Source organism: Corvus cornix, chromosome 2 (assembly GCF_000738735.6).
Source record: "Corvus cornix cornix isolate S_Up_H32 chromosome 2, ASM73873v5, whole genome shotgun sequence".
In the NCBI taxonomy this organism is placed as follows: Eukaryota; Metazoa; Chordata; class Aves; order Passeriformes; family Corvidae; genus Corvus; species Corvus cornix.
Window position 1 is genome coordinate 43,502,880 of NC_046333.1, and position 18,479 is coordinate 43,521,358.

Sequence of the window (18,479 nt, forward strand, 5' to 3'; positions counted from 1 at the left end):
AAGTAAATCATAAAGCCCAAACAAGAATGACACCTGCTGGAAACCTAAATTCCAAGAAAAAAAAATTCATTGGATCTCTGTAGGAATATAAATTAATTGCACACACATACACAGAGTACTCACCAAAGGAGATGGAAAGTTGTTTAGAATAATTCAGATATAAGAAAAGCTGAGATAAATTCATCTCAAGACAAAAACACTTAGAGTAGGTCAAATGTGGTAAAACTGTTTAAGATTGCACTAGGGAGAGAACTGCAAGATGTAACATTAGGAAATGTTTCTGCAGTGAGCAGAGATGGATTAAATCAACTACCACATCATTTTCACCTTTAATTCCACAGGCTCAGTGATATGTTTAAAATATCTTGACAAATCTCTAATATATATTGCTTATTTTATCACATGTAAAACTTTTTAATTGGCCATATTCATGTATTTGTCTCTCATCTCTTTGTAATGATTACTTACTGAAAAGAGAAATGCCTTTGAATAAGGCCTGCTTAAAACAAAACATTTCCATCTTAGCAGAAAACTGCAGAGATTGAATCATCTTCCTACTGCTAGTTTAAAAATACACCATTCACAGTCAAGGTCAATGATGCTTATTGTGATGAAACAAAATTGTTTGCTTCATAGATGGAATTCACGTCTCCTTGATACTCATATTTTTAAACTGATGCCTTACTTTTAAATGCATCTGCTGATAACTCAACAACATAATCAATCAGTATTTTTCTTGTAATTGTTGTACATGTCTGGTACATTTAGATGGCTAAAATGTAGATTGATCCATGTTTAATGGCTGTAATCATCCTTTGCATTAATATATCAGACATTTAAATGGTAAGAAATAGACACATTGTTCTTATTTTCCTGAACTTCAGCTCAGTTTTAATGTCACTCCTCCAGAGATGTAGCACCTCACTATTGTTCATTTTCTGAAGCTGTCATTCAGAGAAATTGCACAGATTTTACTTCATAATACATTTTTTTAAACCACCTCTTGAAAAGGTATTTAGATACCATCATTATTTATTTTTCATGAATTTATATGTGTTCTGAGCTGATCATTAGCAGTGTCAGTTCATAGCACAGCCAAATCACACCACAGGTTTTTAGGAGCTGTGATAACTATCCTTTCTAATTGTCATGTAATTCTAAAACATCCTTGCATGTTACTGTTGGAAGCATTTCTAAAAATCATGTTTCGGACATGAAGGCTTAGAAATTGTTTATGTTTATTGTTCCTGTAAAATGAAGTTTTTCTCAAAAAGTCTCTTTCCAACCATCTGAAAAATGCAAATAAACTAACTTGTCCTGGTGTACATATATGTCAAAGCAGCAAATCAGTGTAGAAGGACAACTGTCACTTTCTATTAAGCAAAATATAGCTAAAAAAAAATAAACAAGAAAGAAACAAGCTGCTGGACACAAATACACAAGCTTCTGTAAAAGCTTTGTTTCCTGCGTCTGTGGACCATCACGATTCCAATGATACGTTTAGCTCAAAGTATCCAGTGGCTTTGTTGCTCAGGTGGCCCGTCCGAGTAAATAATTTATTTTTGGTTAGTACAATTTTTTGTGCAAAGTCAAGGGGGTTTTTTTGTGATTGTCAAGGTTCTAGACTTAGAGACAACATAAATGGACTCAATGTGCAAGCCATTATCTTCCCTCTAAGGTAATGTTTCAGGTGAGTGAGTGATACATACCACACCAAACTACAACTTTAGTGATTGTTTTCCGTAGACTGAGGGAAAAAAATATGCTAAATATACTAAAGTTTGGACTCTGAATCTCAGCCAAGTTATTACTGGTATGACCTCATCTGTTAGCAGGTTCCTATAAAAAGAGAAAACCCAGCCTACTACAGGCAGATTATTAAAAAGAAGAAGCAATCCATTGAGTCTTGATTAACTTATCCAATTCCTTTTCTTGTCTGGCATAATCCACTAGAGCAGCAACTTCAGTTTGAAATGCTGACATTTGTTCTCCTGTATTTACCACAAAAATAACCAAAAATTAAAAAGGGCCCTAGGGAAAAGTGATTATCAAATCTCCCTGGCTGTTTCCTGTGAGCCTTCTCATATAAATCCACCAGCCATCACTCACTCAGAACTGGTTAAACTGGTAAGTCTAGGTTCCGGAGGGTGTGAGGGGACCAAAGTGTTGGACTCCTGAGGGGGCCGCCCTTAGGGAGGACTCATGTCCTTTGATCTTCGGTGGGAGTGTGCTGGCATCATTCCTGGCAAAAGCTGACAATACAAGTCTCAGAGGGCTTGGTCTGGAGGGGTTACCCTTTAGTGGCTCAAGTTGTTTGACAGCTTGGACTTAATATTTCTCAGGTGGAATCTCAACTTCAGTCTCATGAAGTGCTTTTCTCACTGCTGTTGTTGCTTCCCCCACCTTTTCAGGGGGGTTTCCTCCAATGAATTTCCTGCCCAGAGGGAATGAGACTGTTCATTGCACAGCCTGTGCAGTCACGGGTGAATATTCATACCCCTGCAGGAGGCTGTAAAAGGTGTGTTTCCCTCCCTTCCAAGTACGTGCCAGTTGAGCAGTGGTTAAAGGCGCAGTATTGGCATTCAATTGCCTGTAATAAACTGTAAGCCAGACTCTCTGTTGGCTCCTTCGCTGCCCAGGCAGGAGAATTAGAAGGGGACTTTGAAACCGACCCATTAATGCTCGATCACATGGGTGTTTGTGTTGTGGCTGTTAGGTTTGCAGTGTTGGGTGCTCTAGCTGTTAGGGGAGCCAAATCAGCTATAACCAGAAATTCCATTTTGTGCTGCAGCAAAGATCCAGCACTGTGATACACCAGCAATCCTTGGATCGGTCAGTGCAGGCACCACATGGAGCGAGCGCACTACAGTCTCTGGATTTCTTTTAGGGTCAGGGTCAGCAGACTTCTGCTTCTCACCCAGAAGCCACCAAACATCCAAAACTCTCCTCCTCCCCTTCAGCTGGGGGGTGCAAACCTGGCCTCAGCAAAGCACCTGCAGCTTTTGCACATCAGCAATTGTTTGAGTCATTAACCATTAACATTTCAGTCTCACAACTTCTCAGTTTGCTTTTGAAACCATTTGGACCTCCTGCAAGAGTATTTTGTAGTTCTGCAGATGCTTTCCGTGTAGTGACTTTGTCAGTCATTCTCAGGTGACTATGGAAAGACTTTTTGTAACACCAGCAGCTATCAATACGATGGGGAGAGACAGAAACATCCTGTAATTATTATTCAGCAATCATTCCTTCCCAGCTTCCATAAACTGGGAAGCAACATTTGGTCCCAGTCTCTGCACTGCTGTTCCTCCTAAAAAATTCTAGATGCCATCTTTCTTCATCACCAGTATATGGCAGAAGTGCCCCCATACAGCTTGGGGCTGTATCTTGTGAGCGTGCAGGTTCTCATACTTCTTTCTGATAGCTCTCCTTTTCCATCTATTCTGAGTAGCCTGATTCTGAACAACTCAGCTGTTGTTATTTTCTGGATGTGCTCTATAAGTGTGTGCATGTTTGTATTGTGTATTCTAAAAAAAATCTCTGGAGACAAATAGAGAAATTAGAGGAAAAGCAAAATCAAAATTAGTCTTCCAGGTGTCTGCAGAAGTTACAAGTTACCCGTATTAATTCATTTGTAGTTTATTTTTAGTTTAACTTCCCCAAAACATTGTAAAGCTATTACACCCCAGTAATCACTGGATTGTGTTGGTTTTAATACATTTCTTCATGTTTTTAAAGGACAGCTCTTTATATCATAAAAATACAGATTAGTAAAATAAAACCTCAGGAGTGAAAAGGTCTTTGTGGTTGTGATATATTTCTGTGAAGGGTATTTCAAGCATTAATTATATACAGCAGGAAATTATTGCATGAACAGATAGGAATGGCTTTGCTGATCTGTGGGTTGTGTGAACACTTCCACTGGGAATTAGAAGGTTCTTTGTCTCTTTATTTTAGACAAATTAAATGGTTTGACAATTTCCTCATTCTTAATGTTGCATATAACTGAAGTGAATTAAATAGCCCTGTAGTTAAAAAGCAACAATGATAATGATTCAGTGTATGTGTTATACCCTGAAGCAGTTCTTCAGCAAAATCTCTTTAGAAATCAGGATTCCTGTTAAAAAGTGCTTGGCTTGAAATGATTGGGCTGGGCAGAAGGTGAACTCAGAGCAAGAGATATCTAGCTCTGCTAACCTAAAAGTACAGTCTAATGTTAGCTTTGTTTGCTGAAAGAAATGTTTGGGGTTGAGTCATTTTAAACATTGGAGAGAATTTAATCTAGCAGAAATAAATATTAAAGCAGTCTTCAAATAAGTGCAAAAAATCAATTTTATAAAGTTTTTGATTCTGTAGAGCCTGGTTTGCTTTTTGTCACTTTTCTTTTTTTTTCTTTTTTTTTTTTTTTAATTTAGGAAGGCAATTTAAGGACATTGGTACAAACTCACTTTGTTTGGGGTTAGTCTGCATTTTTCAAGGAGAAGGACCAAAAATTTTGTCCACTACTGGTTGGAAAAAATGCATACCACACCATGCATACCACACCCAGTCCCTGTGGTCTCTGGTCTCTGTGTGTATTCCAGTGCAACTGTAGTAAAACACCTTCTTTGTAACATTCAAATCTTGGATTTTTATCTCCCAGTTTTGAAGAATGATGCATGTATGGCTGTTCCTGTCCAAACCATTGGCAATGATGTGATAATTTCTCCTCTTCTTTTCTCAGTGCCAGTGCTAAGGCCGCCCCTCTGAACATTAACAAAGTCTCCAACAGCTTACTGAATTTTGGCCGAAAGCTCATTGCTCCAGCCATGGCTTCAGGTGGGGCAGTGGGCACTCCTGCCGGCGGGAGCAGCTTCCCTCCCTCTTCAATGCCAACCAGGAGCACAGTGGAAGTCCCCCAGCCCCAGCAGCACCACCAGCAGCAGCAGCACCACCACCAGTCACAGCAGCAGAGGATGATGAAGTCTGAAAGCATGCCAGTTCAGCTGGGCAAAGGTAAAGGGGAGAGGTGTGGCAGTGCCGTGACTGAGGGAAGCTTTTTCGTACATCTTCAGGGCTGAAGAAAGTTCTTTCTTCTATTGATTTTTATATCAGCGTGTACATATTTGGAGGAAACAGCAAAAAAAAGTATTTTGTTAGGCAGGATGCCTATGCCAAGTACAACAGCACATTTGCAGTGCAATACGGAATTAGATGTTATCTCAAGAATATACAAATACTGTAAGAAGTTTTGAACCTTTAAAAATATATTAACCAGAAACTGCATCAGACAGACCAACAAACTACATCATTACCATAAACGTGAGCCAAGTAATTTTTCAGGTTTTTAAATGCAACTTATTTTTAACTGGGAAACTAATTTCATATATGTTTTTTCAGGTTATTGGCAAAAAATCCCATGCATAACAGTATTAGGTAAATACATAATAATAAGTGAAGGAAGTTAGAGAGTAATTGTTAATAAACAAATTCTTATTCCCTTTAGAATGTGCGGAGCTTATTTAAGAAATTATTTGAGCCATAGCATGAATTTATCTTTTAGTAATTTGTGATGGCCCTCTGCACTTTATTTAGTAAACGCTGCATCTTTTTCTTAAGCCTTTCTTCTTATATTTCTTGAGGACAGCTTACTCAAACAACAAACTCACAAGCTCAGCTTTGGTAGTTGTTTGCTATACTCTGCCACGCTCAAGGTAGGTTACTGCTTTTCATCTTCAGCCAGCCCATGGTAGTATGTGCTTTTCAAGGAGTATGTAGAGCAAAACAGTATCTGCTGCATTTGGCAACTCACCCAGTGTCATGATTATGAGCTTGAGGGCTGGTGCTGGTTGCCCTGAACCATTGCATAGGATTGCATCTTTTTTTTTCACCAGATTTGAAAGTGTGAGAGAAGGGAAATAACACTTCATAGCTGAAAGTTGGTGTTCCTTCTCTTTCCTGTGGCACCCATATGGTCCAAAGGTCCTTCCATGATGCATGGCATCTCCAGCAGACACTGAGGGAGCAGAACTGAAAGGTGCAGCTGTTCTTTTGGAGCAGACACATACAGGCATTTCTGCAAGGGCCACTGCAGCTGCTTGGCAAAGTCCATATATGCAGCTTCTCTCAGAATCACCCAAGAATCTCAGAAATTGCTCCAGCAAGGGTTTTACAGTGAAACTGAGGTGCAGTGAAACTTTGATGCAAATCCTGTCACAACAATGGAAGTAAAATTAGGTGTAGAATAAAATTATTTACACCATTTCGGAGAGACTTTCTCTTTGCTTTTTTAAAAGTTTTCCATAGTTCCCTTATCACATTATTCTCTTTTTCCCTCCGGAGTTTAAAAGTGGTCCTTGGGTGGCTGTTTCTTTCCCTGCTTAATATAATAAAAGCATATAATTTGAAGCAACTTCTATATAGATGGAGCTGATTGTTGCTTTATCTTGATGTGGCTGCTAAAGGATGGCTTGTTATATGTGCCAATTAACATGTTGTATCGTCAGGAAATGCACCTGATACTTTCCATACAAGAATCAGAATGAAAAATTGTAGTTATGCTTGGTCATTGTCATGTACAAGCTGTGCACATATTTCTCTATCAACAGGGATATGGAGATTTGGTAAAGTTACGAAGAATTTATGATGTAGGGCATAAAGCATTTTCATGGTAAGAGGAAAAAACATACTGCAGCTTCTTCTTAGTGTATTCTGTCTATCCATATTTGGTACAGCAGAAGTAATTTAAGGGCAACAAAATGTAAATATACTATTTTTTTAATAGGTTCAGATGACAGAGGTTTTTTTTACATTTTAGTGCCATGCTTGTTGTTCCAGACCTGTACAGTTATAAGTATTTTGCCTATAATTGTATAGAAATTTTAAATTATGGCAGCTATGTTTGCAAGTGCCATAATCTATATTTTTAAAGACACACAAAAAATAACAAAAGGAAATATAAAGTGTTTTAGAGGCTCCCCAGTGAATTCTCTCTGAAGTAAGTTTAAATATTTAGCAAAAAAATCCCTATTTGCAATGACACTGTGGTGGAGACAGGCTAAAAAGCCTTTTGAAGTTTGATGCAGGAACATCTGTAAACAACTCTACACAATCTCCATCACACCTTAAAAGCAAGATTAAGTCTTCTCAGTTCCGTGGAGGACAATAACACCACCTCAAGAAAGAGCGGTACAGCAACTCCAGTGAATGAGGGCACTCTCCACAGCTATGAGAAGCTGCCAGCACTTCTATCCCAGGCATTGAGATTTAGGATTTACTCTCAGAAGTGTACTTGTTCCACCCATGTTTGTGCTGAACTTTTTAGCTTCTACACTGTTTTTTTTCTAGCTCTGGACTCTGCTGTAGGTTCTGAGTATCTAAAAGCTATTTAGCATGGTTTGGAAATCCAACGCTCCCAAGTTGCTAACTAGCTGTCACTAATTGTCTCCTGTTCTTGTTCTTCACTGTGTTTTCAGCTCTCAGCCTCCTGGAGCTTGGTTATTTAGCTGAGGTAGGCAGAGGCATGGATTTAGGATTTAAATTGATAGACATTTGCACTTCCAGTTGATCTAATACTGACAGATGTTCAGTTGGACAGTGTACCAGGCCAAAGTGCTATAAATCTTACAGGCATCAAGCCGTAAAATAAGTCATCCATTTTTCTTGTATTGGTCCTTTCAGGTTTTGAATGCTCAAGTAGTGCTGATAATTTAAATTAATATTGTAGAGATTTGTAAGTTTGAAGAGATTAAATTAATTGGCTGATCTACTTTGTGAAGAAGTCCTTGGTAAACAAAACACCTTGCAGGACTGTCAAAATAATCCTATCCCAGCTTTAACAGCTCTATTTCAACAGTTACCACTCACAAACCAGCTATCATTCATGTTGCCATACTCTAGATGAGGGATGATTGGGTTACATGATCAGTTGTAATTATTTCTTAGTCCAAAGTTTTGGTACTTGCTGAATTTCTGTAAGAAAAAAATGCATATAATTTAGATAATGTAAATGGAAAAACCCAACCATAATTGCAAGCCTGTAATTCCAGATGAGTCTTCGGCATTACAAATCACAGTTGAACAAAGTATCCAGACACCTAATTGGAAATTCAGTTCCTCCTAATAATATATTAATCCCATTCAGGCTGTCCTCAGCACAGAACAAGATCGGGTATCATTACTGATTACTTATGCAAGATAGCCTGCTAACAGAAGAGGGATTGAAATATTCTCTTGATCCTGCACAGTGAAGTAATTTGTTGGCACAAAAGTTGAATTCAAATATTAAGTTCATTGGATTTTCAGTTGAGGTGGTTATTTTGAAAGATAAAAATACTGATAATGGAAAAACCATGGAAAAAAAGCAGAATCATTGCCCTTTGTGTTCCAGTGGATCCTTCATCATTCAGAAACTGGATATTCTTTGATTACCAAATGGCAGTGCATTGCCAAGAAAGAAAAGCATTTCTCTTTTTCTTCCTCCTTGATAGCGCCAGATACAGTTTTCCTTCTAGGTCATTTCACGGTGAAACCCAAAAGGCTTTTGATTTGAGTGCAGCTTAACCACTAGGACATATTAGAGGACCAGTTCGAAGACAAAATTCTGCCAAAACTGTGATTAGCTATTTAAACAGTTTCCAGGCTACTGTTTGTTTTTATGAGTTGATACTACTGTGGCATTTATTGTAACACAAGCAGAATTTCCGCAGTCACTGCGTATGCCCTAAAGACATGATCCCCCTATTTAGAATTATTTATGAAGTGTCTCTAGAAAATGAGTATGCTTTTCATATGGATAAAGAAATTGTCCTTATTAATAGCAGAACTGAGTACAAAAAGGAATAAAACACAGATTGACAAATGGGGTTATTTTCCTTTTCTAAAAACATATAAATATACATATTATTAGGTAATTATGAAATTTTTTGACAGTAAGGATACAGGTTCTGAGCATCTCATGGAGTGTCTCTCCAAGAGAGACATGGAGTGAGTCCAGTGGAGGGCTCCAAAGAAGATTAGGGGGCTGAAGCACCTCACTTACGGGAAAGCTGAGGGAGCTGGAACTGTTTAGCCTGGAGAAGAGAAGATAGAGAGGGGATAGTATCTAAATGGAGGTGTGAGGAGGATGGAGCCAGGCTCTTCTTGGTGGTGCCAAGCAGTAGGACAAGAGGCAACGGGCAGAAACTGATGCACAGGAAATTCCACCTGAACGTGAGGGAGAACTTCTTTACTGTGCAAGTGACCGTGCATTGGAACAGATTGCCCAGAGAAGTTGTGGAGTACCCTTTCCTGGAGATACTCAAAAGCCATCAGGACACAGTCCTGGGTAATGTGCTCTAGGGGACCCTGCTTGAGCAGGGGGCTTGGGCCAGGTGACCCCCAGTGGTCTCTTCCAACCTCAGCCATTCTGTGATGCTCCCAAATCACAGAATGACACTGTCTGTGTAAAGTGCCAGCGACAAAACGGTTTTGACTCTTTCATTAAGTTTAGATTTTTATCTAAATCATCGCTTAAAAGCCCTGGGGTTCTGCAGCCTATGACTACTGGTTATCCAACCTTCCCGTTTCCTTTTGCCTGTCCCTACAGGGCTCTCTCACAATGTCCTTTCTGTTCAAAGCAGGGTGCTCCGGCTGAACCCCCAAAGCTGCGGCTCTTCCCTCCGGCGAGCTGCAGCGGCGGGGCCGCGCTAACGCTGTTGTTTGTTTGCCAGGCGAGGCGGGCGAGGCGGCGCCGCCGGGGCCGGCCCAGGCCCAGCAGCAACCCCCGGCCACCACAGGTAGGCCCGGGCGGCGCCCGCCGTCACTGCCACTGTCCCTCCACCGAGCGCCGCTGTTGTGCCGGGAGAGAGCTCGGCTGCGCCGCGTCCCTCCCGACCGCTCTGTGCGTGTCTGTGTGTGTGTGTCTGTGTCTGTGTGTGTGTGTGTGTGTCTGTCTGTCTGTATCTGTCTGTGTGTGTGTCTGTCTGTGTGTGTGTCTGTGTCTGTGTGTGTCTGTGTCTGTGTCTGTGTCTGTGTGTGTGTCTGTCTGTCTGTATCTGTCTGTGTGTCCGTGTCTGTCTGTCTGTGTGTCTGTCTCTGAATGTGTCTCTGTGTTTGTCTCTGAATGTGTCTGTGTCTGTCTGTGTGTGTGTCTGTGTCTGTGTCTGTGTCTGTGTCTGTCTGTCTGTATCTGTCTGTGTGTGTGTGTGTCTGTGTGTGTGTCTGTGTCTGTGTCTGTGTCTGTGTGTGTGTGTGTCTGTGTGTGTGTCTGTGTCTGTGTCTGTGTGTGTGTCTGTGTCTGTGTCTGTGTCTGTGTCTGTGTCTGTCTGTCTGTATCTGTCTGTGTGTCCGTGTCTGTCTGTCTGTCTGTCTGTCTGTCTCTGAATGTGTCTCTGTGTTTGTCTCTGAATGTGTCTGTGTCTGTCTGTGTGTGTGTGTCTGCGTCTGCGTCTCTGTGTCTGTGTCTCTGTGTGTGTCCCTGTGTGTCTGTATCTGTCTGTGTGTCCGTGTCTGTGTGTCTGTCTGGGTGTGTCTGTCTCTGAATGTGTCTCTGTGTTTGTCTCTGTGTCTGTCTGTGTGTGTGTCTGTGTCTGCGTCTGTCTGTGTGTTTGTCTGTGTCTGTATGTGTGTCTCTGTGTGTCCGTCTGTGTCTGTCTGTGTGTCTATGTGTGTGTCTCTGTGTGTGTCTGTGTCTCTGTGTGTGTCTCTGTGTCCGTCTGTGTCTGTGTGTCTGTGTGTGTCCGTGTATGTCTGTGTATGTGTGTCTGCCCGTGTCCGTGTGTGTGTCTGTATCTGTGTGTGTGTGTCTCTGTGTCTGTCTGTGTCTGTGTGTGTGTCTGTGTGTCCGTGTGTGTCTGTGTGTGTGTATGTGTGTCTGCCCATGTGTGTGTCTGTGTGGTGTGTGTGTGTCTGTATCTGTGTGTGTCTCTGTGTGTGTGTCTGTGCATGTGTGTGTCTCTGTGTCTGTGTCCCCTCACTGGCATCCGCTGTGCGTCAGCGTCCATCTGCGTTACAAATCTCTGTGTGCTTGCACTTTGTAGCCCATTTCACACTCTGTCATGGGGGGGCAATTCCACCATCACTGTCCCTTTTAGCTGCATTACTTCCCTCTTGTTATATTTGGGGCAGGTATTTTGGACCGAATGTCTACTGTAGTGCACTTGACTTACCTGCCTTGGATGAAATAAAAAGCATATGGATTTGTGTGATGAGGTGGCTTGAATGAATTTTAAAAGTGCTGGAAGCCTTTGTTCCAATTTCACTGTAGGAGAAAAAGGGAAACTAATTTATCTGAAAAGTTTCATAAAACTCATCTCATTCTTTTTGCAAATTTTAATACCCTACATCCTGACTATGGCCAATACAGACAGATGAGCAGATCTGAATGGTTTTGAATTATATATGGTGCCATACTTCTGTTCTTCTTGGTATCTTTGTCCTTGCTCTCCTTATAATTATGAAAGCTATTCTTTTCCTCTGTAGGGACCAAACAGAATGAGCCATCAGTTTTGTGTGTCTTTTTTGCATCTTCCTCTGATTTTTCATATATTTTAGCAGGGACCTCCAAAGTTCCTGATTATATCCCCCATAATTTAGCTCAAACTTAGTAAGATCTGAAGCTCACTTTCCTTTTATTGTAAGTCTTCTCTTCCTCGGCATCACCTTTTACTTTATTATATGGCCTTATTATTGATCACATTAAATTTAAATTATCATTCTTTTCAAGACATCATAGGTCTCCACAATACCAACAGGTTGGTCCCTTTTTCCATTGCCACATCTGTGTGTTTTCCAAATGACTTTCAGGCAGAGTATTTGTAACCCTGGGGTCAGTCCCAGTATCATTAGCAACACTCAAGTTGTGAGCCACTTAGAAGCCAGCACATGGAGATAACGTTGCTCCTTTTTGCCTCAGAAATGGATGTATTTTTAGAGTGTGAAATCCTGTGCATCATTACTGTGAACTATTTATGCATTTTAATGTGCATAAATATATTTTTGAGACATCCTACGCAGTAATGTGTTCTGACTGCTGCGTCAGGGATCCTTACGTATTTGTTCTGTGTGCTTCATAGGCATGTATTTGATTTCCATGTTTATGGGATTTATTCAGCCTGTTTTATATAGGTTTTAGGACCTTCTGGTATATGCTTAGATGGTCAAGGATTAAATTTCTCCATTTTTTTTTAAGGAGCCATATTGTATTTATCTGATATTGACAGAATGAGTAGATGAAAATGAGAGTTTTGATTCAGTGGTGTTCTCAGGTTGGTGATTAAGCTGCTAAAGAAGAAGGACATGGAGTTGTCTGGTTATTAACTGTACTTTATTGCAAACTTCATGAATTTTGATTCTACGTGAGGGGTAAGACTTCATTTTTCTTTTTCTTCTTTTTTTTTTTTCCTGAGGAATAACCCAAAATTAGAAACTCGTATCCCATTACCTTCTTGTGAAGCTATTGAGTGAGCAGAATGTACCACACTGCACATTAAGAAATATGTAGAATCAGTAAGACACACAACGGAGAAGGTACAAATGGCATTTGTGTCATTGTCCTAAGATCCCGAAATCTGCGCGTTGGTGCTACAGTGTTGTTTCCAAAGTCATGTGAGGGTTGTTAAGGCCTTGGTGCATAAATAATACATCTGAAGGACTTCAGAAGAAACATGGTGACTCCATTAAATGTTGTTGAAGACGCTTCGTTTAAGAGTTGGACTCGATGATCCTTGTGGGTCCCTTCCAAGTCAGAATATTCTGTGATTCATTAAATTTCTGTTTTGGGAAAATCATACATGCCTTTTTTTTTTTTTTTTCTCCCCCCCACATTAAGGAAAACACATACGTTTGGTGTGACATGTCTTTTGGCTTTCTTATTTGGAGTTGTAAAAACAATGACGCCTCTGGAAAATAGAAAAGCCTATCACAATCCAAGAATTCTGCTTTATGACTTGCAACATACTGTAATTATTCATAAGTGCTGTTCTTTCTGTCTTCTCAATCATATCCCCAAATAATCCATGTCACAGCAGTGTTCACAGGATTAGATTCAGAATAAAAAGATAGTGTTTCCTAATGATAGTTTTCCCAGATTTGCTTATTCTTGCAGAAGGACCGGGTGCATCCTAGCCGTTCTTCTTACTTGGGTATAAAACATACAGATATAGTATTTTTATCACTTCTGGTTTACTGTATCTCTGTCGTAGTTAAACTAGATCTTGTACGGCTCTTACTCTTTATTTTTATTATATATTTAATAGGCCATAAGAACCAGATTGTTTAAAGCTCTTGGTGTAAATTGGGCAAATTCCCTTTTAGGACAGTTGTGTTGTTCTATCTACAAAATCTTGTTTGGCTATGAAAGTAGTTGCATATTCTGTTCCTCTGAACTGTGATCCATCTTTTGAAGTGTAGCTATTTGCAGTGGCCATGAGGACATTTCTCTGTCTTTTCAATTTTTTACTATAGTTTTATAGATAGAGCTGAAAGAGTATGCAAAAAAAATCTTCACACATCATTTTTTTCCATTTTTTTAGCAATGTGTATTTTTCATGTGTGTGGGTTCCTCAGTTTATATATAAAGTGTTCTTCTCTCAACATTTTCTGTGAATTTTTTGTCACATAATCTGCTTATTTCAGGTGAAGTGTGTTAAGTGCAGGCCATGCAGTGAAGAGTATGTGAAAAATACACTTTGCTCATTGTTTAACTTTTTTTGTTGGTTTTTTTTCAATCTTGACCCTATCGGGAATATATCTTCTTATTACTAGGATGGTAAAGAGAGACTATTTAATCTGATGTACACTTAATAAATACTTTCCTGTTACACTTTACTCTGTCCACCAAATAGATTTTTTTTACATTTAGCATTTATATTGGCTGTTCCTGCTTAGCTGTGTGAATTGCTTTTATAAATGCTTTATTTGCTAAAACACGTGATTCCATCTGCTCCAAGACTATTTTTAAGTTTACCTACTGCAAAACCACACTTCCATTGTAAATTGCCACTATGAAATGCATAAAAAGTCTTTTTCTTACATAAAGGCAACTGTAAGAATAATGGTGTTGCCAAGTGACATGATTTTATCCTAAAATTAGAAATCTTCTAAAAATTTCCATGTGAATGAATTATTTTTGCTGTTTGCCATGCAGTGTTTTCTCTTTTTTCATCTCCAGGATTATTTACAGTATACCTGATTAATGCATATCCCATTTTTCTATAAAATGTGAAAGCAAAAGTTAAGTGAGATCTACAACAGCCTCTATCTTAAGGAAACTCTTAAGGAAACTCCTCAGACTAAGTGGTAGGTAGTAAGTGCCTGGAGGAGGACTGTGAAGAAAAAGAAAAATCCAGTTGGATGCAGTTGGTGGGAAGTAAAGACTATATAAAGTAAAAAGTTAGAATAAGAAGTTGCAGAAGAGACAGTGTGGAGGGATCTGAAGAAGAGGTGGAGGCAGACAGGAAGGTCCACAGAAGCATGAGAAGCAGGACATAAAATGTAGGAGGGTCATGGGAGAGGTGGGCAGAATAAAGCGACAGAGAATGAATGACAAGATAGGAAGCAGTTCATATGAGTTTTCTTCTAGAAAATGTTTAGAATATTAAACCCAGATCCTTTCATGAGTTTTGTCGTTTAAGGTCTGTTTATTCAATGTCACGTTTTGTTCTTTGCTAGTTCGATCTCTTTGCAGTTAGCAGTCTCCTTGCAAAAAGTGTATTTCAAATAAATCTGTAATTATTCCCTTAAGAAAATGTGAATGATTTAGTTGCAGAGGATCATACTTGATGCTATAGATGGTAGCATGAAAGCACGCCAAAAACAAAGGAAAGGAAAAAGGAGAACATAAACCCTCTCATCAGAATAGCCATCAAACAATAGACAGGAAGAGTTCTTGAGCATTAGCTTTATGTGCTATTTAACTTTTTTCCAGGATGGAAAACTCTACAGTTTCATGGAGTCATTCTATCTTGACTTCATCATACACATGATAAAAAGATTTTTTAAACTAGCATCTCTCCTAAGGCTACATTTTCTTAATGAAAGTTGATGAAAACTGACATACTGGGGGATATTTCCTAATGAAAACAAAACTTTAATTTAAATATTTGAAAACACTTTGTAAGCCTGAACTAGAAGAAATGGTCCTTATCAGAGGCTGCCTGACTGCCATGGTGAACTAGCCCAGGCTTTTCCCCAGATGTCTTCACTATGATAGTGGACAATGCTAGATTCTCTTCAAAAGCTCCATGAAATGAGAGTAAGTAACTGGTAGACTTCATCGAAGTGTCTGTTAAGGCGGAGATGGCCTTAAAATTTGAAGCATGAGAACTTAAATTTATTTCCAAACTTAACTTACTTTTTTTCCTGTTTAAAGTCTAAATATTGTGATCTAGATCTTCAGTGTCCAACCCACTTTTGGAATCTGAAGTTCTTGTTCTGAGCATTCTTTGCCATGTTTTATAGCTGGAAAAGACTATTTCCATTGTAGTGTTGATGACATCAGATTTTTCTTTTTATTATGAGATGGTACTTCTCTCATTTTGCCACACAGGGCATGAAGGTCCTCAGTCTGTGGATATACTAGGGTGCATATAGTGAGGTGGTATTTATATATATGTATGTATTTGTGTGTGTATATATATACACATAATTTAGCATATATATAGATATAGGTATGTACTAGTGTATGTTTGTGTATATATTTATATATACACAAAGATTTTGTGTTCTTCTCTCATACAGAAATTAAGTTCCATGTGAGAACAGTCCTTCAATCTCTCAGTGCATGCTGACACACTTCAACATTTCATTCTGTGTTGAGCTGTCTGTGACTCCTAGTCGATGTCAGTTAAGACAAGGAAGTATTTGTGGGGAAAAGAAAATGCCCATTGATTAACTCTTTTGGGTTTTTATACTTGCTTTACAGGCCAAAGTTCAAAAATCATCAGTTCATCTCCAAGCATAGAGAGCTTGTCGGGAGGACGTGAATTTACAGGATCTCCACCTTTGTCTGCATCAAAAAAGGATTCCTTTTTCAGCACCATCTCCCGCTCACGTTCCCAAAGCAAAACTATGAGCAGAAAAGAGTCGGTGGGTTCTTTTAAGTTTTTTAATCTATTTTGATGTCACACTGCATTACTTGGTAGAGACACTCATTTCTTCTATACATAGAGCACTTTCACTTGGAAATGTTTCCTTTAGCACACATTAATGGCCACAGCATAAATAAGCTATTTCAACTGTTTGTGCTGAGTGATGTCACCATTATGGCTTCCATCCCATTATCCTACCTGAAATGAAACTGCGAAAGTGCCTGTTGCCTCTGGGAAAGACGAGAGAAGTCCTGTAAGATTTCTTGCTTTGTTAGACTTTTGTTGTAGTCCTGAAGTTAATAAGCAGTTCAGTGGGAAGCTTGAATGCTCAGCAGATCCAAACATGTCCATCTGTTGTCCCTGAAATTCCTTAATACATCAGAGGTTTCCCAGTGCCTGTAGCATCTGTAGTCTACAGTCACAGTTCTATTTCTTGCGCAGCTCTGACCTTCCATTTGGTCACAAGAAGCTAGTATTTAAACAGGTTGTTCTCATCCAAGAAAATCAGCTCTTCTCATGGGTATGTTCCAAAGAAATTCTCATCCCATACAAGATATTTTAGGAACACTGCTGTGATAAACTAGGTATTCCATGGAACATGAGGATCCTTGTTTAGTCTCTAAACACATTTCGCTTTGTCTCTCTGCTGACTAGAGAACAGTTACATAGCAGATGTAGTAAGTTGTACTTTTTGTAAGGTGATGGCACAGTGGTTTTCTCCATTCTTTTTTCACAGATGTAGGCTCAAATAACTCCCTATTGATTTCAATAAGTAGGAATTGTAATAGCCAAAACTTCTGTTACAGCATTCTTCAGGTGTTCAGAGCTAATACTGCACAGAAATTTCTTCTGAACTTCTCAGCACTTTTTATTTTCAACAGCAGAATCTTTATTAATAGTCACATCATGTTTTCAATTTGATATTCAAAACGTTCTAATGAAATGCACAACTTTGTGCAACTTTGTTCAGTTTTTGTTCACTGAATGAGGGTGTTTAATTCTTGTTCCAAATGCTTTACTGTTGTCTAAAGAAAAGCTGTGTTTTGTGGTTAGTCAACAAGAAGCTATAATTTTGGTTTGTGACCATTTAAAACATGTTGAATTTAATTTAAAGCTAAAACAACAATTTAATTTCTTTCTGCTTGTCCTCATGAGTTGAAGAAAAATAAATACAGCAGTATTGAACTTTTCTTTTTATGTGGCTTAACAAGATCTAAATACAGCTTTCATTTGCAGCTTTTATCCAGGCCAGAACTTGGGGGTTTTGCACCCGTAAAATTTAAGAATAATTCCTCCTTAGTCCTCTAATAGGAGGCAGGAGAATGTACCACTATATATTCATACTCAATTAAAATCCATTCATTATTAACATGTTTTCCGGGTAAACAATGTCCCAGATTTGGGGTATTTTATAAATGTTTTCATCAAGAATTTTTGATAAAGAGTTATTCATTATAACAGATTTGTTGTCTTTATGATCATTTTCAGTGGATTCATAATCATGATAAACAAAGCAGGGCATAGATTTTCAAAATAATTCTTTGAACTGTGATATGTAATTTATATTTTAGCATTTTATGATTGAAGAGCTAGAAAAGGTTTTAGGCTACCATTTCCTTGTGTTCAGTTTTTGACTGACGCTTAATATGGCAAAACGGAATTTGTAGCAGATCCAAGAGTAAAAGGTTTGTTTAAATCTGTTTTCTGCTGCACAAGAAAATGTTTGGATTTTGTTTTCCTGTAAAGTTCATGGTACTTCATTTTCCATGTAGAGTAGAAGATCCTAAAGAGTTCTTCCTGAGGTCCCAAAGTAGTTGCATCAGTATTCTCCAGTTGTACAATTGCTTCTTTTCCATGTTTTCTGGAAGCAGAAGTCTTGAAAACATAATGGATCCACATCTTTGTTTTATTTATCAAACTGAGCTGGTTTACATTTTTAATCTAATAATTATACAGATTACAGTGTTAAGTATTAGGGAAATTACCTTTGTTGGAACGTTGCCATGCATCAATCTCTTTACAAAAAGGTGGTTTTGAAATCAGATATTCTTGGTGTGGCAGATGAAAGATAATCCATTTTCTCTTCATCCTTGTATTTCTAATACCAACCCTTTCCAAGCAAAGTGGAAGTGGAATGCATGTGTAAAAATACATCCTTTAACATGCAGTTAAAATAAGTTATTTTCACAGAGCAGAGTGTGTTACTGTAATAGTGTCATGAGATGAACAGGAATGTCATTGTCAGACTGCACTGGAGTTCTGTGTCCAGCACTGGGCTCCCCAGTACAAGAGAGACATGGGCATACTGGAAAAAGTTCAGCAAAGGGCCACAAAGGTGATGAAGGGACTGGAGCATCTCTCCTGTGAGGAAAGGCTGAGAGAGCTGGGACTGTTCAGCCTGGAAAAGAGACGGCTCAGAGGGGATCTCTCCAATGT

At 38.9% G+C, this 18,479-nt stretch overlaps 1 protein-coding gene across 9 annotated transcripts in view; it reads left to right on the forward strand.

Annotated features, from left to right (window-relative positions):
• The window catches only part of TBC1D5 (TBC1 domain family member 5), a 318,486-nt gene that overhangs the window by 259,590 nt on the left and 40,417 nt on the right, over positions 1 to 18,479 (forward strand). For 6 of the 9 annotated variants that reach the window (XM_039571945.1, XM_039571951.1, XM_039571935.1 and 3 more), the window contains 3 exons: positions 4,721 to 4,992; positions 9,687 to 9,752; positions 15,878 to 16,041. In XM_039571945.1, coding sequence (XP_039427879.1) covers positions 4,721 to 4,992; positions 9,687 to 9,752; positions 15,878 to 16,041 — 502 coding nt within the window. The remainder of the gene's footprint in view (positions 1 to 4,720; positions 4,993 to 9,686; positions 9,753 to 15,877; positions 16,042 to 18,479) is intronic. The other 3 variants (XM_039571966.1, XM_019285667.2, XM_039571959.1) reach the window with 1 other exon arrangement.